Source organism: Schistocerca piceifrons, chromosome 4 (assembly GCF_021461385.2).
Source record: "Schistocerca piceifrons isolate TAMUIC-IGC-003096 chromosome 4, iqSchPice1.1, whole genome shotgun sequence".
Lineage (NCBI taxonomy): Eukaryota > Metazoa > Arthropoda > Insecta > Orthoptera > Acrididae > Schistocerca > Schistocerca piceifrons.
In genome coordinates this window covers 386,312,355-386,337,303 of record NC_060141.1, presented here as the reverse complement: position 1 = coordinate 386,337,303, position 24,949 = coordinate 386,312,355, and the positions used below count along the sequence as shown (strand labels likewise).

General features: G+C 38.9%; 1 protein-coding gene across 1 annotated transcript in view; it reads left to right on the top strand.

Annotated features, from left to right (window-relative positions):
• The window catches only part of LOC124794872 (inositol monophosphatase 2-like), a 45,264-nt gene that overhangs the window by 8,579 nt on the left and 11,736 nt on the right, over positions 1 to 24,949 (top strand). Inside the window, exons 3-5 of the mRNA XM_047258552.1 lie at positions 3,522 to 3,781; positions 11,093 to 11,198; positions 18,254 to 18,405. Of these exons, the coding sequence (XP_047114508.1) occupies positions 3,522 to 3,781; positions 11,093 to 11,198; positions 18,254 to 18,405 (518 nt within the window). The remainder of the gene's footprint in view (positions 1 to 3,521; positions 3,782 to 11,092; positions 11,199 to 18,253; positions 18,406 to 24,949) is intronic.

The window sequence follows — 24,949 nt, the reverse complement described above, 5'->3', positions numbered from 1 at the left end:
AGATCAAAACAGAAATCTGAAAATAAATCACAGTATGTACCTGGCAAAAAATCACAATCTAATAAAACAGGGTATCGACAACCGTAATTGATCTATATAGTTCATTTGAAAGAGCAACAATGTGACAGAAATCCAAAAACAATTCCTGCAAAAAAGCAAGGCTGATATGATGCAGCAACTTTCACCAGTCTCACACTTTCTCCACAGATACAACACTGCACATACTTGGCAGTTAAACCAAATAACTGTAGGAATTTAACCACGCGTAGCATGTTATCCTCCATTGTGACATGCAGGGACCTACTCTTTGAACTTCATTCCCACATCCGTAACTAGCAAACGTTGAAACATAAAACTGTGAGAAATATTGCGAAAGATGTGTACCAGAGATGTTGAAAATTGATTTAAAAACATAAAGGTTTACTATAGACTTTGTATGATCTGAGAGTCACATTACATTTAGGATATTGTTTTTGTAATACTATTAAATCAGATTGTCATTACATGTGACAAACTCTTTGGGTGCAGTTGGCAATACATCTGAAATGATCACTTGAGTATAGTGAGACTAGTTAGACAGGAAATGATTTTAATGCTGGTAAATTCTATAATCTGTACATGTTATAACTGTAATGCATAGCACAATTGCTGGAGGAAAGGTGGTTGAGTATCTATATAATGAGCTTGGATTAATAATGAATTGTTCATTTGCCATTCATGTGAATTTAAGATAACCCCATAATATTTGCTAATCAATGTGTTACTGTCAGCTCTTGTTTTTGATTTAATATGTGCAAGTTTTTTCAACCATATGTGACACTTTAACATCCATTCATAAGATGAAGAAAGTGAAATTCAGGCTCTGACAGAAAATTTTGTCACCAATCAACCTTTAAGAGTGTTTGCATTGTTACCCTGTGAGGCTGTCATTTTGATTCAGATTTGCAACAGGCTGCTCTACTTTAGCATGTTGACAAACACAGGTAGTTTTTTTCTTTCTGTAAACATTCACTTATTACATCAGTTGAACTTGGGACATGCAACTTTGGTGTAATTCACAATGATGACATTTGATCACTAACCGTACACAATAACTGTGCTGGGTAACAACAGGTCACAAATTGCTGTGACTCTGATATTATCGTCTTTGACTAAAAAGTTAATAATAATATCTTATCACATGCAGAATATTTTGCACTTCCAGCTTCCCCAGAGATTGCTGAATGTGAGCAGTTATTGCTCACCGTATTTACCAGTCATTTGAGCAAACATGTTATGTCCTCTTGTTATGATCCCCAAAGTCATTTTAGAAACATATGACGTGAAAAACAGTATTCCTCCTGGCTAATGTGTTGTTCCTCCAAAGGCTGATGTCACCTAATGCTCTTAGAGAGTCATCTTTAAATTTGTCTCTCGATTTCTTTGAGGACTATGAAATTTTCCAGTGAGGTTTCAACTCTCACATACTAATTTATTTTAGTTTCATCTGCTATATTTGCTCTCTGAAGATATTTCTGAGGTTATTTTGACTTTTGTATTTACTCCTTGACTTGTCAATCAGAGATTCTTGCGTTCAGTGTACAAACCCACACTTTGAGGCCATGGATTTAATTATGATTACCTTTATTCACTGATTGTGGCTTACTTTGTTAGGACTACTGAGAAGTTCAAGGTCTCTCGTGTTTTCATTTTAGTTTACAGCAAAAATTTTCTTCCTTTTAACAGTGTTATTAACTTTTTGAAAACTTGTTTTTCCTCCTTTTGGAAATGAACACATGGGCTCTGAGCATAAAAAATGGTACATGGGAAATGTCAGGTGGGAAGCTACCATTGCTATTTGAATGACATAGATTATATTTCAGAGTATCAACAGCTTATCTTAAAAACTGTGAAAAACATTGCATGTTGCATGGGCAGATGATGTAATATAAAAAAGATGTCAACTTTACAAAATTTTCTGCATAGCGCATCGTGTTTCCTTGTTGCTGATGCACTGAACTTTCTTCATAGTTTGGAACACAGCCATAAGTTTGTCGAATAAAGGTGACGTTTTTCCACTCAGTGTGTAATATGTATTCTCAGTGTGTAATACGTATTAAGTCTACTTCAGGTCACGTCAAATTTTGTCTTATACAGTTGTTTCCAAATTTTTCCGTAAAACTTATGCAAGCATTTGTAAGTAACAAGTAACAAATACGGTAAACCTGACTGATATGTCAAACATTTGGACTTAGTCTGATTGATTATCATCTTACATGATCTAATGTAAGTTGAATCTGTTAAATGGTGATTCAACAAGATTAGTGGATTGTTTTCAAAACATTGACTCCTTTTATCCATAATTCTGTCTAAGATATTAAAAGCTGTTGTTACAATCCTTGAGTTCAAATGGAGTTCAAATGATACAAAAATAAGAACTATTATGCAAATTTATGTACTTAGCAAATGTCTAACTCATGATGGTCAGATCCAAAATATGTTCCATTTGAGCCCTCACATCTGCGTTTGATCCTTTCACTGCTCGAAACATTTTTACCTGCAGTTTTCGTTGTTGCTACATTAAAGGTAAGCAGTTTATCCATTCTAAACAGTGCAAGAGCATGTCTGTATTAAACTCATCTACTACCACAGAGTTGATGAATTTTGATGAAACATCACAGTGTAAATTAAGTCAAAGAATTCACATAGAAAAAAGAAAGACATTAAATGATCCTATGGCTTTTATTGGCTGGGATATCCCCTTTGGGGTTCGGCGCTGTATTGCAAGTCTTTTTAGTTGACACCACTTGTGTGTCAATAATGATGAAGGACGCACAACACCCAGTCCCCTGCTGGGAATCGAACCTGGTCCCCCTTGCATGGTAGGCAGTAACGCTATCGCTGTGCTATGGATGCGGACTACACATTGAAACATGGTAACAGATGTTTCCTTAAATGTGAGAAGTATTGCTGTTTTAAATTGTTTCTTCTTCTCACCTGTACTAAAACTGACTTCTTTAGTTTTGAAGGGAAGATTTTGTTTACACATTTATAATTTCTGTTCGACTGCTTGTGCTCTGTAGCTGCATTATATGTATATCAGTTCTTATGGGTAAATTCTTTTTTTCTCCTATTTTCATTTTTCTAAATTTTCTAGTCTCTTTGTGCGAGAGACCATTTGCTCAAGAAAGAAAAATCCTTCTGGAGTAGAAATTCGTCAGATTCTCAGTGTGGTATATTGTCTAACTTTAAGTTTCTGTGCTTTAAAGATAACAATTCTGTGACAGAGAGATTCCAACAGCTTTCTGCTCCATAACTGTGCTTGCTTTTAGGAGAATGATGTAATCTGAGAATTTAGTACAGAACATGTACTGTTTTAGTAATTGATGTATGTAGTGTTTCTCATGATGTGTTTAGTGTTAAATAATTACTTTAATTCTAGTTATTCACGTATAAGTGCATTCTTTAATGATTAATGCTGGTGGTATAAGTACTGTCTGTCTTTTAAGGAGTTCGTTATCACTGTTTGTAAAATATTTCAGATTTATTGGTGAAGAGGCAACAGCAGCTGGTGAGAAATGTGTACTAACAGATGATCCAACATGGATCATTGACCCTGTCGATGGAACAATGAACTTTGTTCATGGCTTCCCAAATGTTTGTATATCTATAGGCTTATGGAAGAACAAAACAGCAGAAATTGGTATCATATACAATCCTGTGCTAGAGCAGCTTTTCACTGCAAGAAAAGGACAAGGTTCATACATGAATGGCACTAGAATTCATGCTTCAAAGGAAACAGGTTTGTATGATTATCATTAGTTTCTATTATGAAATCATATTGTACAATATTTTAAGGGGCAAAAAGATTGCCTGGCTTGAATAATTCAGAGTTCAAGAACAGAGCACTGTACAATTCAAAAGTGAGAATTGAAAATAAAAAAAAATATCTTCCAGGCAGAATTTCCAATATAAATATAAGTACGAATTTCCAATATAAATATAAGGACTAAGGACTAAATATAAGTACTAAGTTTCAGTTTAACTCCAAACCTGACAGTATTTCATCAAAATGTACAATCGCTATCCAACAAAGTAAATGAATTCCATATTTTGTTAGAAAATGACATGAAAAATACTCCTGTATTATGTTTTACTGAACATTGTCTTGACAAAGAGAAACTGCATATGGTATGCATTCCAAATTTTGTATTGAGTAGTTGTTTTTGTTGGAAACTGTATAAACATGGTGGTAGCTGCATTTATGTTAAAAATAGCATAAATTTTAAATGTATGCCTTACGTAGAAAAATTATCCATAGAGAAAGATATTGAGGTAAATGGAACTGAAATCCTGGCTGAAAAAATTGCTATAATTTGTCTATACAGGGCGCCAATTGATGATATTAACATCTTGTTAAAGAACCTTGAAAATATCTTACACAAGACCACACAAAAAAATAGAAAACTAATTATATGTGGGGATTTCAACATTGACTTTGCAAGTGAGTCCAAACAAAAAAATGCTTTACTGAACCTTTTAGCAACTTTCAATTTAAAGGCTACTACAGAAACACCAACACACATCACAAAACCCTCAGCCACAATCCCTGATCAAATATTTTCAAATGTGCCCTTGCAATATTCAACACAAACTCACAATACAGGCTTTGGGTACCACACAGCCCAAGAAATTAGTATAAGATTAGGAAAACAGTCTGGCTCAACTGAATGTCTAACAACTACATCTAGGAAGTATAATGACCGGAATATACAACATTTCCTTAACTACCTGAGTAAAGAAACTTGGGGTGACATCTATGAATGTAAAAGTAGAAATGGTAAGTTCAACAAACTCCTCAATAGTTTTTGCTATTATTTTGAGCTTTGCTTTCCACTACATAAAAAGACAGTCACAAAAAAGGATCTGAAAATAAAATGGGTGATAATAGGGATACAAATATCTGCGAAGAAAAAGAGATTACTTCATGAAATATCTAGACGGCACACCATATCCCCAGAATTGATTCCTATTTTAAGAATTACAAAAAGATTTTAACTAAAGTAATAAAAGAAGCAAAAAGAATGGCAAATAGTTCCTTCAAAGCAAATGCACCAAATAAAATGAAAGCCACATGGGACATTATAAGGCATGAAACAGGAGTAAAATGGAGAGAATACCATAATATCAAACTGAAAGAAAACTCTTCTGTATCTGATCCCCAGCAGATAGCAAATAACTTTAACTCATATTTCTCTCAGGCAGCTGAGATTCTGGTGAAGTAAAACTTTCCATATGCTGCCACTGCAAATCAGATTAAAACTATCCCTAGTAACAAGTCTCTCTTCCTATACCCAACAGATGAACAGGAGATGCTAAAAACAATAGGAGAGCTAAAATCAAAATTTTCCTCTGGTACTGACAGCATACCAGACCATATCATTAAAAAATGTACACCCTTAGTAGAAAGGTTAAAAATAGCTAAAGTGAAGCCATTGTACAAAAAGGGTGAAAAAAACAGATATAAAAAATTACAGGCCAGTCTCCTACAATCTGTTTTTTCTAAAATAACTGAAATATTTTTTATAAAAGACTTGTAGATTTCATTTAAAAAAATAAACTTTTCTCAGCTACAGAGCATGGTTTCCGAAAACGTAAATCCTCCGAGACAGCTATTATCGACTTCTTAAATGAAGCTTTAAATGCATTAGATAAAAAAGAGCACATAGCAGCAATATTCCTAGATCTTTCAAAAGCATTTGACATCATTAACCCTGGTCTATTGCTTAGAAAGCTAGAAAATGTTGGTGTCAGAGGCCCAGCTTATGAGTGGGTAAAGTCATATCTACAAAACAGACTCCAAATAGTTGAAGTCTTGTACAAAGAAGGAAAAAATTTAATTTCCTATCAATCAGAAAAACAGTGTGTTAAATACGGTGTGACACAGGGTTCCGCACTGGGACCAATCTTGTTCTTGCTGTTTGTAAATGACTTGGAACCATCCAGCTCTAACTATAAGTACATAAAATATGCCAATGATACAAATATACTTATCAAAGGAAAGACTCCAGAAGAGCTCCAAAGTGAAATAAAAAAAGAGCACTTCACATGTATCAAAATGGTTCACAATGAACAACTTAATAATAAACACACATAAAACAAACACTATGCATCTACACACAGTGCAGAATAAAAAGCCTTTAACTGCAACCATAGAACTGTTAGGCAAAAGACTTGAAATTGTAAATAGCACCAAATTTCTGGGAGTTTGGATCCAAGATGACCTAAGATGGCAGAAACATACACAACACCTATGTAGTTAATTAAATACCATTTTTTATAGTATAAAAATTCTTGCTGGATGCACAGCAAGTCATAAAGAATGTGTACTATGCCCAAGCAGAATCGCTACTAAGATGTGGTTTAATTTTCTGGGGAAATTCACCACCCAGCAAAAGCTGTTTCGTTGCACAAAAAAAGAATTATAAGAGCCATGGAAGGCACAGCAGCTCGATCTTCATGCAAACCTTCATTTAAAAAGCTTCATATTCTTCCATTACCATGCCTAATATCCTAGAAACAATAATGTTTATAAGGAAAATCGTAGATGAAAATAGCAAGATTGCTCCAAAAAACCTAAATATCCATTTGTACAACACAGGGAATAATCCAGATTTACATATGCAGTTTTCACATACAACACTAAAACAAAAAGGACCCTTGCAAGCAGGAGAAAAACTGTATACAAACTACCTATTTTAAAAATAATTACAGCAGTAACTGGCATGCATAAATTCAAAACTGCAGTGAGTGACTACTTGCTACAGAATTGCTACTATAGTGTTGATGAATTTTTATCTACAATGAAAAATGTGAAAAATTTAAATAGTTTTACAATTAAGGCCAAAATAGAAATGTGTACATTTAGATTTATCTGTGTATTATATATGGTTTATTACATATGTGTGTATCTGATAATCAAGGCCGAAAGTAAGAAATGTGTATGTGTAAAATTTGTTTATTTGTGAAATTTTGTTCCCATATGTTACTTATATTGATATATACTGGAAACCATACAACAGTTTTCTGCTAGACTTTATTGCAATTATTTGACTTGTCCTACATCATTATGTAGCCCTGTACAATGTGTGATTCACAGGACCAATAAATACACTATTCAATACAATACATGCCCAAGTTCATAAATGCTAGTGTCCACAACTCTGGCAGTCTGTGAAGCTTTAGCTTGGTGTTTACATTGTCAAATAGAAGCAATATAATAGTTAGGATACAGTATATGTTGAGATTCATTGCACTTTAACTCATCGTATCATTTTGTTCAAAAATCGTTATTTGAGTATGTAGAAATGGTTGGATTATAAGAACTCCAACAATGAGTGTTTGCACCTGTTTCAATGTCTGAGTGGGTAGACTGATGGTTTACAAACGTAAAGGACGAGTGTTCTAATCTAACTGGTGTCAACTCTCTTTTTATTTATTTATTTATTTATTTAGGCCTGTGCAGTTAATATTTTAAACCTTAATTCACTACAAATTTTGCAGCTGTAGGCTTTTCTAGGTTCCACATGCTATCAAAAGATTCCATTTTATAATAGCCTAATCTTTAAACATACAGACTGATGGTCATAGTAAAAATATTAAAGCTGGATGTATTTATCAGTAATTACTTTGACCGCCACCTGATGTGTCTATAGTTTTCAGCTAAGAGAAACGTGTGAGCTGTTTGACATATGTCATAGATCTGCTTGAAAATGGCTGATGTGAGTGTTTGCGAGCGAATATCATCTCAATTTCAATATTTTTATTGTCGCCATTTGTCTTTTAGTCTAGTGTGCTATAAATTTCATTTCTCCCAGATTTGATACAGATCATCATCATTCATCATTAATTACCTGATCTACCAATCTAATCTGCAGCATTCAGCATCTACATCTAAATCTACATGTAAGTGTGGCACCAAGTCAAATGCTTTTCAGAAATCAAGAAATACTGCATTTACCTGGTTGCTATTATCCAAAGCTTTCTGTATGTCATGTGAGAAAAGTGTGTGTTGGCTTTTACACGATTGATGTTTTCGAAATCCATGCTGGTTGGCATTGAGATCATTCTGTTGGAGCTACCTCATTATGTTTGAGCTCAGAAAATATTTTAAGATTCTAAAACAAATCGATGTAAAGTATATTGGATGGTAGTTTTGTGGATCACTTCTTATAGACGGGTGTGCCTCTGCCTTTTTCCAAGAACTGGGCATAGTTTTTATTTGAGGGATATAAGGTAGATTATAGTTAGAAGAGGGGGTAACTCAGCTGAAAAATCAGTATAGAATCTGACAGGGATTTTGTTGGGCCCTGGAGCTTTGTGAAGTTTTAGCAATCTCAGCTGTTTCTCAACACCTTTGACACTAAAACTTACGTTCATCTTTTCAGTGGTACAAGGACTCCTCCGTAGCACCACATCCCAAATGCTTCTATTTTCTCCATTTGTGTGATGTTTATTGTTTTCATTTCACTTTTGTACAAGTGTACACTCAAGACAAATACTTCCGGAAACACTTTCCTTCCTATTGCCATTCTGAATTCTATAGCTTCTCAGTTCTTCAGCCATTGTCAGCAATTTTACTATCCAAATAGCAAATTCATCTGAAACTATTAATATCTGATTCCCTAATCTAGTTCCCTTGGCATTGCTGCAAGTAATTAGACTATATTCAATTACCCTTGTTTTGCTTTGGTTAATGTTCATCTTATAATCTGTTTTGAATCCACTGTTGGATTCTGTTCAACTGGTCCTCCAAGTCCTTTAATGACTCTTAACAGAATTGGAGTACCATCAAAAAAACATCAATTTTTTTCTTTCTTCTCCTGAACTTTAACTCTCCGTCCAAATTTCTCATTGTGCAATGTGTAACAGTTTTGTCTTGGTTGATTTTCCAAAAAATCTTCACAATCCTAAGGAAACATCCTCTACTCCAGGTGACTTGTTTCAACTTAGATTTGTTTCCTTATTTTCCTTCACTAAATGCTCAATGCACAGATCAGATAATAACAGAAATAGTTTACAGCCCTCTTTCACTCCTTTCTCAACTACTGCTTCCTTTTCATGTACACAGACTCTTGTTACTGTAGTCTGGTTTCTGTTCAAAAGTAGGTAATTTGGCTGTCTGTTATATCGTACATGCCACATAGGATAGTTTTGTATTGGTTGGATTTCCCAAAGACCTTAAAAAATCTTGGGGAATGTCCCCTATTCCAGGTGACTTGTTTCATCATTGCTATGTATGGGGTTCATTCAAATAAAACCTGGTCAGAGCGTCTACCTTTGCCTTAACACATAAGGTGGCACCACAAAACAGCGGTTATGGTAGCGCTATCCATTGGTAAAGAGACTGACGCATGCACAACGTGTGATGTTTCGTAGCGCCAGTGTAGTTTTACGCTGGAGAGAAGATGGTCACACAAGGTATCGTCCACTACTGAACATACAGACGAGTAAGCAGGAACAACAAGGAGTGATTTGATTTTTGGCAATGGAAGGAGTTGGAGGCCATGAAACGTATCGATGGTGAGTACAGTCTGTGTTGTTCAAGTATTGTGGAATGGCACAAATGATTCCTTGAGGGGTGCAAGTTACTAGAAGACGATGCTTGTCCTGGACAGGCTCATCATGTCATCACACTGGAAATGGTTGTGGAAGTGAATGCCTTAGTCTTGGACAACCACAGAATCACCGCGGATGGGATCCATTGGTTACTGGGTATTAGTGTGGCTGCTGCCCACACCATAATATATCAACACTTGAACTTTTGAAAAATCTGCCAATGCAGTGAAGACTATATTGCAGCAGTTTCGATGGGAAATGCTGGAACATCTACCATACGGTCTCAACCTTTCACTGTGAGACTCATATGTCTGGACCTCTAAAACAAGCAATTCGCGGACATCGATTCACAACGGATGACAAAGTGTGTGACTGGGTCCAGGTCAAGATCTAACAGCAGCCTACTAGCTTCTTCAAGGATGGAATTGACCAGCTAGTGTCGCAATGGGATAAATGTGCCAACAGTTTTGGTGACCATTTTTGAGTATGTGTACTGTGTATAACAAAATTTTTAGTTAATAAAATTGTTACCATTTCTTATAAGCAGCAACTATCTTTCCCACATTCAAGAGTGATGCTACGACGTTGGTTTTCTCCTGTATTCTTTCTGCCTTAGCCATTTTGCAATTTTCTGGTCTCCATTTTTAGATGTGTGTACTCCCTGATTCATTTGTTTCCTTTTTTTTTTATTTTCCTCCTTCAGTCATCTAAATTCACCATCTCATGCTGTCCAAGAATTTCTGTTGGGCTTTACCTTTTTGTTTTAGTTCTGCCTTCACTATTTATTTCACTATTTCTTCTCCCAAAGGTATCCATTTGCTCTCTATTGTATTCCTTCGCCATTTCCATGAATTTTTGCCTAATACTCCAATTGAAACTCTGTGATCTCAGGTTCTTTCAATTTATCCGGGTCTTCTGAAATCTTTTCAGTTTTAACCTGCAGTTCGTAACCAATAAATTATGGTCAGTCCACAGATACAGTTTAAAATCTTAGTTTGAAAACCCTTGCCATTATATAACCTAGGCCTATATGAAACCTTCTAAAGACATGACTATTAACCTAAGTATTAGATTAGATATTATTAAATTGTCTTCTGTTCACAATTGTACCAAGCAGTTTCCCCTTTGATTCCTTTCCTCCTAGTCTGTGTTAGTAGAATATACTATGGATTGCAATATCTCCCCCCCCCCACCCCCCCACCCCCACCACCCCCCTCCCCACCACCCCCCAAAAAACAAAACAAAACAAAAAATAGAAAGAAAGAAAGAAATCAAGTGGCAGAGCAGTGTCATCTTGGCAATATTTCATGAATGTGGTTCTTTCTGTACCTATGTGTTATCATAAACCAGTGGGGGTGTGCCTGCACCTATGCTAGCAAATTTCAGGTAACTGATGTTGTATGTAGTGATGCAAATTATTCAAAATTTAAATAAGAAGTTACCTGTGGCTTCAGTTGTTTTCATATATTAATTGTAATTCTTTTTTTCCTGTTAGAATTATCGAAAGCCCTACTGCTGGTTGAAATGGGAACAAGTCGTGACCCTGAAAAACTGAAAGTTGTTTTGGAGAATGTCACAGAATTGGTGCCAATAGTTCATGGGTAATTATGAATTTTAATATTCTCTTCCGGGTTTAATTTTTGTGTAAGTTCTTATACTATCTCCTCAAATTTTCATTGACAGTGTAGGCAAAGACAGATTGCTACTTATCATAAAGAAGACAGGTTGCAGACAGGCACAATTACGACATTTACGCAAAGCTTTCGGCCACAACCTTCATCAGTAAAAGAGAGACACACATCATTCATACACATAAACAAGCACACCTCATGCACATGTGACTGCCAGACCAGAATGCTGCTACTCATGGGATTCAAGCAGCAATCTGGAGGGAGCGAGGAAGGGAAAGGGATAGTAGTGTATGGCTGGGGAGAGAGACGAACAATGCCTTATGGAATGTGGAGGGACTAGAATGCCAACAGGTGCAGCATCAGGAGGTTGTGGGGCAGGAAGGTGGGGAAAAAAGGATCAAACCAGGAGAGGAGTGAGGAAAGACTTGTGTATGCATTGGCAGAGGATGACAAATAAGCAGGGTGGGAGGTGAGAATGGCGTGGAGATGATAGGACAGAGGGGGTGGAAACTGTTGGGTGGAGGTTGGGGGGACAGTATGTTACTGTAGTATGTTACTCTAGGTTGAGGCTGGGATAATTACAGGAGCAGAGAATGTGTTGTAAGGATAACTTCTATCTGCGCAGTTCAGAAAAGCTGATGGTGGAGGGAGGGGTTCAGATGGCACAGGTAGTGAAGCAGCCATTAAATTAAATGTGTGTTGTTCAGCTGCATGTTGTGCCACAGGTCTATTTTGCTCTTGGCCACAGTTTGGCAGTGGCTGTTCATCATGGTGGACAGCTGGTTGATAATCATACCAATATAAAAAACTGTGCAATAATTCCAGCAAAGCTGGTAAATGACATGGCTGCTTTCACAGATGGTCTGGCACCTGAGGGGGTAGGATAAACCTGTGACAGGACTGGAATACGAAGTGCTGGATGGGTTTTGCACCTGTGACTTGCACAGGTATGTGATGCTTGTGGAAAACAGTTATTAGGAGTGGCATAGGTATGGACTAGGAGGTTGTGGGTGGGCAATGGAACGCCATCCATCCTGACATACTTCAGTATTTTGTTTTCCACACCTGCCCATGCCACACGAACCATTGATCCTTGACCTAATCCATCCCTCCCCCTCTCATCCCCCACCACCTTCGCTTATCGTAACACACGCGCGCGCACACACACACACATATCTCATCATTTCTTTACTTCCAAGTTTCTGTATGTTTTTGACATATGTATGTGTATTTTTATGTGGTTTCACTGAGTTTGACCTGTTTTTTCATGTTTTTACATATTTGTGGATATTTTTACATATCTGTGCGTATTTTTATTTATCAGATCATGTTTCTATGTGTCTTTACATATTTTTTATGCATTTTTACATGTCGTTTTCACTTATCCAGCTCCTCTCACAACCACTCACACCTATTTTGCCCATTACTGCATCATTCCCATTTCCTTTACACCACTCCTGCACAATGGACCTTGCTCCATCTTTCTGCACCAGTTTACGAAAAAAATCTTATTCCCTGGGTAAAATGCAGTTCCACATCGTGTTTCTCAAGTGCTGCCTAAACCACGGATTCCCCCAAAGGGCCTAATCATAAAGATTCCTTTCTGTGGATCCCACCCCTCCTTTCACAATGACCTTTTCACCTTTTCAGATTCTGCCAAACCCTGACCCTCACTAACATGATACTGCAAAAACACACATCCATAGCACAGACTCCCCAGAACTACCTCTGCTCCCTCCACAAGATACTACTTCTCTGCAGTCCCTACTCCATCATCACCTTTCTGTAATTGATTCCCTTACTCTTCAGCATTTGGAGGAGCATTCCAGATGTCACCTCCAGAAGCTATCCAACCTGCTGACAACCTACTGCCGCCTTGGGGCACTGCTATCCAGCCCCTATTGTACCCACAGTGTTCCTCTTCGTCCACCCCTCATAGCAGCTAAACTGTGCCTAGCTGACCTTTTCAACTTGCAACATCACCCAAAACTCCCTACCGACTCCCCACCAAATCCAGAGCCAGAACATTCCTATAACACTGTTGTTAATCTTTCCACCCAAACCTTCAGCCCCACTGAAGTTTTAGTTCTATCCAAAGGCCTCACCTTTAACCCTACACCCAAATATAACCATGCTGGACTTGTCAAAGATCTACTGTCCTTCTCCCAATCCCTGCAGTGGAAGCACTCCTTATCCATCCAACCAAACCACCCTAATTCCAACATTGAACCTTGCCTCTTCCAGTTCATACCACCTTCCAACCATATTCCAACCTCCCTTCCCATCTAACCACTTGCTGGTCACCTTCCAGGAATTCCTTACCTCCAACTTAGCCTCACCATCCTTCCCCAGGTCCCTTCCTCAGAACACCAACCTTTCAGTAGAAGAGACAACAGCCATACACAACCTCAAAACAAATCCTGACCTAATCATACTAACTGCAGACAAAGGTTCCACTACTGTTGTTACGAATTTCAGTGACTACCTGGCAGAAGGCCTCCGCCAATTATCTAACTCCTCCACCTGTAAACGGTGCCATAGTGATCTCATCCCAGAAGTCAAATACAATCTTCAATCTGTGCTTAAAGCCTTAGGACCTTCCCAGAACATCTCCCCTCCCTGAATCCGTTTCCCTCATCACCCCTATGACACCCAGCGCACCCATCTTCTACATGCTCCCCAAAATCCTCAAACCCAACAATCCTGGATGCCCCATTGTGGTTGGTTATTGTGCCCCCACTGAAAGAATTTCGGCCCTCATTGACCAACACCTCCAACTAAATGTCCACAATGTAGCTTCCAGCATCAAAGACATGAACCATTTCCTTCACCGACTCTTGTCCATCCCCACCCCTTTATGTCCTGCATCCCTGCTCAACACTGTTGATGCCACCTCCCTATATACCAACCTCCCTCATGCCCATGGTTGTACTGCTATTGAACACTACCTTTCCCCGATGTCCTTCAGACTCAAAACCCACTGCCTCATTCCTCATACGCCTCACTAATATTATCCTAACCCGGAACTACTTCTCCTTTGAAGGGAAGGTATATGAACAAATCTGCGACACAGTTATGAGCACCTGCATGGTACTCTCATAGACTAGCCTTTTTATGGACTATCTAGAGGAGACTTCCTAGCCTCCCAGAATGTCAAACCCATAGTCTGGTTCAGATTGATTGACGATATCTCCATGATCTGGACTCAGGGCTAAGACACTCTATCTTCATTCCTTCACAACCTCAACACCTTCTCTCCCATCTGCTTCATGTGGTCCTTGTCAACCCAGCGTGCCACCCTTCTAGATGTTGACCTACTCCTCTCTGATGGCTCCATCTGCACCTCTGTCCACTTTAATCCCACCAACCACCAACAGTACCGGCAGTTTGACAGCTGTCATCCCTTTCACATCAAATAATCCCTCGCATACAACCTGGCCACCAGGGTATGGCATATCTGCAGTCACAGAAACTTCCTTGCTCTGTATAGTGAGGGTCTCACCAAGGCCTCCACAGATATGCATTATACCTAGTCCGCAAACAGATCTCCCATGCCATTTCTCCCTCACATCTTCAATCCTCCCACCACCCCCAAGAACCAGCCACAAAGGAATGTCCCCTTGATCACCCAGTGCCATCTGGGACTGGAACAGCTGAAACACATCCTTCGTCAGGGCTTTGTTTACCTATTGTCATACCCTGAAATGAGGGACATCCTACCTGAGATACTTCTCACCTCCCCTAAAGTGGTGTTCCATCTTCCACGGAACCTCCACAACATCCTAGTCCATTCTAGCCACTTTCAGTCCCAACCCCTTGCCCCAAGCATCATATACCTGTGGAAGATCCAGGTGCAAAAAAAACCATCCAATCCAACCACTTCCTATTGCAGTCCTGTCACATTTTTATCCTACCCCATCAGGGGCTGGGCCACCTGTGAAAGTAGCCATGTCATCTACCATCTCTGCTGCAATCATTGAACAGCTTTTTATGTTGGTATGACTACCAACCAGTTGTTCACCAGGATGAACGGCCACGGCCAAACTGTGGCCAAGAGCAAAGTAAAGCACTCTGTGGCACAACATGCAGCCGAACATCACACACTTGATTTTAATGGCTGCTTCACAAACAAAGCCATGTGGATCCTTCACCCCACCAGTAGCTTTTCTGATCTGCGCAGATGGGTGTTATCCTTATAACACATTCTCTGCTCCATGTAATTATCCTGGCCTCAACATACAGTAATGTAATTGTCCCCACACCCTCCACTCAACAGTTTCCACCCCCTCTGCTCTATTATATCCTTTCCATTCTCATCTCCCAACCTTTCCGTTTGCTCTGCCAAAGGGTCCTCCCACATTTCTCCACTCCCCTCATGTTTCACTCATTTTTTCCCCACCTCCCTGCCCCACAACCTCCTGACACTGCACCTGTTGGCATTCTAGTCCCTGCATACTTCCCTAGACAGTGTTCGTATCTGTCCCCACCCATACACTATTATCTCTTCCCCTTCCCCACCACCTCCACACTGGTGCTTGAATCCCATGTGCTAGTTGCATTCTGGCCCGAGATGCAGGAGTTGGCAGTCGTGTGCATGTGAGGTATGTATGAATGATGTATGTCTCTCTTTTTCTGTTGAAGGCTGTGGCCGAAAGCTTTATCTAAGAGTATTTTAATTATGCCAGTGTGAAACTTAACGTGTCGTCTTATGGTAAGTAGCAATCTGTCTTTTCCTACATTCCTACCTGGATTTTCTATTGTTAAACATTCATTGGTTCATGTTACTGTACATCTGTAATGTACATATCTGATCAAAAGTATCCAGGCACCCCTATGTAATGTGGAATTAACCACTAGATATTACAAGAGATGGACCTGCTAGTATAAAAGGAGGCAGGAAGTATTGTGTTGTCAGTAGAGGAGCAGTAACAGTGGAATGGTCTGGTCAGGAGAGCTCAGTGACTTCAAAAGTGAACTAGTCATTGGATGTCATGTGAGTAACAGACCCATCAGGGACATTTCAACCCTTCTGAAGCTGCCCACGTCGACTATTGGTGACATGATTGTGAAGTAGAAATACGAAGAACAACCACAGCTTATAACAAGGGAAGGTGGACCTCATGTACTGACAGACAGGGACTAGGGACTATCCAACATTTCAGAGGGTAGTCATAAAAATTCACATAAAATCAGAAGAAATAATCACTTATGATTCCCAGAGTGCTGCCACTAGACCAACTAGCACAGTGACTGTGTGTCAGCAGTTAAAATGGATAAAGTACAGAGATAGAGCAGTTCATCATAAGCCCCACATTTTATTAGTCATTGCTAGGAAGTACTAGAGATGGTGTAGAGGGTGCCGCATCTGGACACTGGATGGCTGGTAATGAGAGATTTAGAGTGATGAATCATACTATACACAGTAGCAGTCCAGTGGAAGTGTTTTGATCTCGTGGAAACCTGGAGAACATTACGTACCATTTTATGTAGTGTCAGCAGTGAAGTATGGAGGAGGAGGTGTTAAATTATGGGGATACTTTTTGTGGTTAGTGTGTGGCCCCTTATTATGCTTAAAGAAAACATGAAATCCAGAAGGATATGAACGTATTTTATCTCACTGTGTACTGCATTAGTAAAGGAATGGTTCGGAGTCAAGCATTTTTGTAACAGTGCACCCTGTCATAAAGGAGCACCTTTGAGGCAATGTTTTGTGGACAATAGCATTCCTGCAATAGCCTGACCCGCCCAAAGTCTCAACTTTTACCTAATGGGTCATCTTTGGCATGAGTTAAAATGTCGACTTCACTCCAGAGCCCAGCATCTGACATGACTACATTCTCTGGTTTTGGATCTTGAGGAAGAATTGGCTGCAGTTCCTCCAGACATTCAGGTACCTCATTGAAAGAGTCATCAGCAGAGATCATGCCATCATATATGTGAAGGGTGGACACACACCGCATTAATGTCCACCAACAGTTGAGCAGAGACATTTTATCAGATAGTGTACATACACTTATGGAAAAATTGAAGAAGTATGGTGATTATGTTGTTGATGTTACTAAAACAAAAAAAAACAACTTCCAATTACAAAAACATACTGTGTTAGTCATAATTGTACCAGGTGATCAAAAAGTCAGTACAAATTTGAAAACTGAATAAATCATGGAATAATGTATATAGAGAGGTACAAATTGACACACAAGCTTGGAACGATATGGGGTTTTATTAGAACCAAAAACATACAAATGTTCAAAAAATGTCTGACAGATGGCGCTTCATCTGATCAGAATAGCAATAATTAGCATAACAAAGTAAGACAAAGCAAAGATGATGTTCTTTACAGGAAATGCTCAATATGTCCACCATCATTCCTCAACAATAGCTGTAGTCGAGGAATAATGTTGTGAACAGCGCTGTAAAGCATGTCCGGAGTTATGGTGAGGCATTGGTGTCTGATATTGTCTTTCAGCCATACACTTGCGACTTCAGGTAACCCCAAAGCCAATAATCGCACAGACTGAGGTCTGGGGACCTGGGAGGCCAAGCATGACGAAAGTGGCGGCTCAGCACATGATCATCACCAAACGACACGCGCAAGAGATCTTTCATGCATCTAGCAATACTTCAAACTGTTTTTTTTTTCTCCTCTCTCTAATAAAACCCCATGTCATTCCAAGCACGTGTGTCAATTTTTACCCCTCTGTCTACATTATTCCATGGTTTATTAAGTTTTCAAATTTATGCTGACTTTATCACTCGGTACATTAAAAAAAATTCTCATTTAATTGCTAGAGTGAGAAGTATATACACAAATAATTATAAAATTGCCTTGTTTATTGTGCTTACATTGCCAGTATATATGACTTCATTATGAGATAAGATAATTTTTCATTCTTTCCGCTTGTGGTGTGGGTACAAAGAAAATCACTAGTTTCTTTTACTTGTAAATTTGATTTTAAAAATTGCATTTCCTACTTCCATATTGAGAATTAATAACCTCATTATTTTCATCACATTTTATTTAGCACTCGATCACTAGGGTCTGCAGCAATGAATATGGCCATGGTAGCCCTGGGTGCTGCTGATGCTTATTATGAGTTTGGAATCCATGCTTGGGACATTGCAGCTGGAGATCTTATTGTAAGAGAGGCAGGTGGTGTGTGTTTGGATCCTGCAGGTATGTACACAGCAACTTCTTTTTTTTAGTGTTTCATATTGAGTAAGAAACTGAAAACACAAAAACTTTAAATGATGAATCAGCTTTAAATTTCACACATAACTCATACTTTTTTTAAGTAAATTCTTTAAATGATGTATACAGGAAAAATTGTAGGAGTCTAGTAACTGATGTGTTTAATCAGTTAAAGTAAGGGATGTGTCTGTCTCTGTTTACATAATGTAGCTTTGTTTGGTAGAAACAAGTAAGATGATGAAAGCAAATCGCTCAGCCATGCACAGAGTATCAGTCACAAGATTCATATGTAACGTGAGTTGGTAAAATAGTGCTATGCAGAACATATTTCACCTGGTGAGATGGTATCGAGGTTAAAGCACTATAATAACTTTGCAAAGGAATGTGCTACAAATTGCTACTCAGGCATCCAGATTTAGTTTCTCATGTGTCACTAAATCTGTGAAGGTGAATGCCAAGATAATTCCTTACAAAAGGACACTGTCAATTATTTTCCACATCCTCCTCCTATCTAATCTTTTGCTCCATTTTCAGTGACCTCACCACTGATGAGACATTAAACTGTTGTCTTCCTCCTTCAGAAATGATATGCTTCCTCCTCACTCATTTTCTTCACCTGCGGGTGCAGGAAATAATTTACTGTTTTTTTAAATTTATCTGCAAAAAGGTCTTCCATTTTTTCCTCATTGTTCCCCCCCACTCCCCCTCCAAAGAGGAGTAAAGAAAACATTATTGCTTCAGTTGGTGCATAAGTGAACACTCTTGGATGTGGGTAATCAAAAATGATTTACAACAATATTTTTTGTACCTAATTTAGTGATTAACATGAGTCAATGTACATGAGATCTCTCAGTATATTGTACAGCCCACCAACATCAATAAATACCTGCCAGCTTTCTGACAACTTCATTATTGCATCATGGTATCACTTTTTTAGGATATTATTTACCCACTCGTGGGCAGTTACCTGCAATTCTTCTTTGTTGCTGAATAAGCTATCTTGCAAATGTGTTTTTGTTATCAAATAAATCCTGTAGTTCGCATAATGTAGGAAGGCAGTCCTATTTTCAACCATTCTGTGCATCCCCCACCCTGAACTGCTAGCAGCCAGTAAGATTCATTCTCTCTCCGAGCACCTAGCCGTGAGCTACAAACTAGACTACCAGAATCTCTCTTCTGCAGGCTGCGTTGTTGCCGAATTTCGCGACAGTGCAGTTTCATTCACAGAGCGACCAGATTATTCGTTCAGATATCAATGTTACTTTCATGTAGCAGTGTAGCTGTAAGTGTGTATCTGTAAACATTTAGTGTAAATTACAAATGAATATGTCGGGTGATGGCAATAAACTTAAAGTTCCTCACAAGGAACTTTAATTAAATTGCATGTCTATGGAGTATTGTCTTAAGTGTGTGACTGAATTTGTGATTTCCTGTTAGAAGGGTCACAGTATGTAGTAATTGACAGAAAATCATCGAGTAAAACAGAAATGATATATGGCATTTGCAAGGAAGTGTTTTAGGCTTTCTGCTATTCCTGATCTCATAAATGATATAGGAGGCAATCTGAGCAGCCCTCTTACACTGTTTGCAGACGATACTGTGATTTACCATCTTATAAAGTCATCAGATGATTGTAGGAAATTAAAAAACAATTTAGAAATGATATGTGTGGTGGAAAAAGTGGCAATTGACACTAAATAATGAAAAGTCTGAAGTCATCCGTATGAGCATTAAAAGGAATCCACTAAATTTCCGATTACAGGATAAAACACACATTTCTGGAGGTTGTATATTCAACTAAATACTTAGGGTTTACAATTATGAAAAACTTACATTGCAATGATCACATGGATAATGCTGTGTGGAAAGTAAACCAAAGACTGTGAGTTCTTGGTAGAACACTTAGAAAACGCAACAGGTCTACTAAAAATACTACATACACCAAATGTAACAGGTGTCCTAGAAGATATAGCCATCCGTGTTTCACTGTTGCTCAAGCACAGCGTCACAGAAGCTTAGCTTAAAACTATAATGTGCAGGGATGGAAATGCTGAATTGGCAGCAAATTTTGTCTTGCTTCCGACACTGGAAAGCTGTACTGTGTACTCTGGCTTTTTATGAACATCTACCTTGTTTAAGCGGCAGTTTGCCTGAATCCATTTGTACTCTGAATCAAACTGACTTTAAAATTGGATAAATATTCAAAATAGCATACATTAATATAGGAGATGCTAAAACTCTAGATCGGAGCATTACTTGCTGCAATGTTGTATATGCTCTCCATGGGGTATGATGAAAATGATTGGAGGGATGTGTTGGCTGCTCGCTCTACACAACCAGTGAGAAAGCAGCGGGCAGATGATATGTCTTTGTAACAATTTAGAAGCAAAATTCGCTCGCTGTGTGTTAAAAAAAACACAATGTGTTAAAAAGAAACAGCCAAATATTTGTAACAATGATGATTTAAGTTTCACAGCTGCCCTGTTAGGATGATGATGATGATGATGATGATGATGATGATGATGATGATGATGATGATGATGATTAAGAAGTGGTAGCACAGATGACAGGCTAACTAAACAAAAAAGGCAGTAAAGGTAAAAATTAATCTAAACAATTACTTTTTGTTTATTTTATTTCACCTTGTATTATAATGGCGAAGACAAGCAGTAGATGGCATAAGTTGAGACTAGGTCCTTTTTAAGCAGATACCTTATATCAATAAAATGTTGTAATTTTGATTAGTCAGAACATGTTAAACAATAAATTTTTCTCAAGGAGCCTTTTAAAAATAGGGGTTGTCTTATATTCAGGGCCATCTTATACTTGGGATAAATATGGTATTATGCCATCTTCAGGCTCTCAGACTAACATGTAGGAAGATTCCCACCTGTGGTCAAGTCAAAACAGGGGCTAGCATTCAGTTACTGGTGTCCATAGATTTTTGACACAGTGATCCCTTCAATCATCTCTTATCAGCTAATGATGATTGAAGGGATTGCTGTGTCAGAAATTTACAGATATCAGTTGTTGAATGCTGGCCCCTATTTTGACTGGACCGTAGGTGGTAATCTTCCTACACGTGGGTCAGGGGCCTGAAGAGGACGTAATATATTGCTAAAACTGGTTGCTCAATAAAAATAACAATTTGGAAATTTAGACAGGTGAAAGGTGTTTTGATTTGACATATTGTTCATAACTCTTAACATCTTTATGATGTTCAAAATATACTTGTAAATACTACAACAAACACAGACAGATGTTATCTAGAAACCTATTGTTACCTTTCTGGCAAAGATGTATACCCTCTTCTGTGATACAGCTCAGCAGTTTAAGGTTTCTTACATGCATAGTCAAAAATTAAAGTAAAGGATAGCAGTTCAACTTGGTTTTTTTTATGTATGAACTGATGAAAAAGGTTTTCCACCACCTGCACCCATGTGAATGTGTGTAGGCTTAAATCTAAGGGGAGCAGGGAATAGCAAAAAAAGCTTTATGAAAACTAAAAATATGAGCATTGTGATGGAAAAAAAACCACAATAATAATGAAAATAAAGGCATTCTGCACATCATAATCTATTGTTGTGGTGCTCCACTAGGTGGTAGAGACATGTACCACTCATTGACAGTGGTCCTCCTGATGTCATCTGGTGTGTGGATAGAGTTGTTGCAATGATGCGCTACATGTCGCAACAGGTCCCAAACACATTCATTCGGATTCATGCCAGTGAATACCACATGCAGATGTGTCCTGGAGGAAGGTGTTAGTGAGGATTGTGCAGTGTGCTTATATACTATAGTCTTGAATTGATTAATCTGTTACCAAAATATTAACTCGGGAGTTAGATAATAAGGTGAAGGTGTCTGTCTCATACTGCGCAGCTCTCAAATTACTCTTGATAACATTTGTATCTAATATTTGTATGTGTACTAGTCCAAAACATGACTTGACGGTCCTCTCCGTTGTGCCTATGCGACTGCATGCCTGAAATGTGCATTAGTACCTTTCAGTGATGATCATCTGGCAGCTGAGAAATCCTACACTTGTTGGTAAAGACAACCCAATGTCACTGATCCAGATTTCATTGCAGGTGTTCCCTTGCCCATCTTTCGTATGCACTATGCTTCAGGTTTGTACTGCTGCTCATAATTCATGCCTAGATACGAAATTGTTCATGTGGACACAGGTGCGTACTGTCTGGATTGACACCATCCTAATTGCATTAAAAGAAGAAAAGGCAGTGCACAGCTGTATTGCCTTCTATTTGGAATACCTACAAGCCATAATTTGTATTTAGTAGTCACTGGCTTGTGTTGGCCTTTGGCAACCACTAAGAGGCAGATCTTTCAGGTTAGTTTCACGAGAGCGGTTGCATGTTTGAATGGCATTATGTGGTGTATGCAAATTTGGTAGGCAACTTCCTCTCATGGCGACCTGTTCCACTGTAAAGTACTAATGCCTGCACATTCTAAACTTGAAATTAACCTCTGAGGCATGTGGATGGATGGAACAGTGTACACAAACCACTTTGTCCCACTCATGATTGGAGATACAAAATGTTCTGCTGAACTGCATTGAGAATGCAGTTTCATTTTCAGTTTCATTTGCACTGGTGGCTATACATAGCAATTTCCTGCTATCAGAAGGGTGTTGAGGTTGAAGTGTTGATGAAAAGAGAAATATCTGAGGCTCAGCTTGCTAACATACTCTCTTGATGACCTTGGACCCACCATAAAACAAAGAAGACAACTTGAAAGAATGGGAGGCTGTGCTGGAGTGGTAAAGGAGAGGAGGGAGCAGAAGTATAGCACTATGGAGATGAAATGTGGTTGCAGCTCAGTTGGTAGACCACACGGAGCTTTCACAGATGGCCATGGCTTTGATAGGGTATGACATGTATGTGAGAGGTTAGATTGAGAGCAAGAAATGGTATAAAGCCATTTGGATGACAGGACTACTGAAGATCGAGGCCTAAGTGATCATAGGAATGAAGAATATTCTGTGTGGACAATTCTCACCTGCACAGTTCATAAACCTGGTGTCAGTGAGAAGAATTCAGATGCTACAGACTGAAACACACCCATTTAATTTCTTATTGGGTTTTGTGTAATTTATTGAAGCCACCAAACAGTTAATTATTATGATTATATGACTGTGTGCTTAATGGATGAAGGCTATCATTTTTCCTGCTGGTTTCGGGGGCATTTCAACCGAATGCGGCTGTTCTGAGATTGAATAATGGAAATGATAGAAAGTTTGTCTATTATTAAGGACCACAAAGGTTGCGATGTACAAACTGATATATATATTTCCTACTAACACACAAATGCTGGGGCAGTTGCTGCCTTCGCCTTACACGACTAATCACAGTTATATCTTTTATTGGTTGCTGATTTCCAGTCCTTCGTCACACGCAATGCTGATGGTTAACATTCACAACAATCCTCACTACAATCCATGGTTGTTGCTGGCCGACGCGGTTGACGCGAAACACGTAATTCGGCACTTGTCACCTTTGGTTTCACATCACTCGCGAATCGGTATTAGTGAGGGTCAACCCCACGACGATCAGGGGGACGTGCTCACTCGTCATACTCCGGTGAATTTTACTCGACCACCATTCTTGCCCGTCTTTCCCGCACTACTTCTCACTCGACGCTGTCTAGTACTACTCTGCACTCGACACTCGTCTCACTGCCTCCTGCAGCGCTTGACAATCGACTCCTGTCTACTATCGACCTGGGCGTCGGATACTAGCATCTATTGTCGTGGGATCACGGATCCCTTACAAGACTTTGAGGCAGCTGAGTGTGCCAACCCAACACATTGTGCTTGATTTTATCATCAGTCAAAAAAAATTCCAGGATTTAATAACATGAAACAGGATAGATAACTACACAGCACATAGAGGTAGTGTTGAGTGGCAGACAGGCACATTGAAAGGAGAGAAGGGCAATGATTATACAGGTATGCTTGGTGGTTGGGGGTAAGACAAGGAGTAGAGTAGTGATGGACAAGGATATTGGGTAGGTTTTGTGGGTGGCCAGGATTAGGACTTTCGCTTATTGTGTCCTTAAATGAGAAATATCCCCCGCAAACTGCTTGATTTTATCATCAGTCAAAAAAAAATTCCAGGATTTAATAACATGAAACAGGATAGATAACTACACAGCACATAGAGGTAGTGTTGAGTGGCAGACAGGCACATTGAAAGGAGAGAAGGGCAATGATTATACAGGTATGCTTGGTGGTTGGGGGTAAGACAAGGAGTATGCAGTATCCTTATTTGCTTTTATTTCACTCTTGCTCCTACATCTTACTCCATGGCCCATATTGCTGTAAAAGACCTAGAAGCCATGTTCCATACGTCCATGATTCTATAACTTCCTGTCTTCGACCTGTTTCTACGTCCTTCGCTGCTCCCTCTTAAGCCTCAGACATGCCTTCTGTTTCATCTCCCCCCCCTCCCCCTCCAATGTGCCTACACAGTCCTTTCCCCTTCTATGTTTCTTTCTCCCCCTCCCTCTC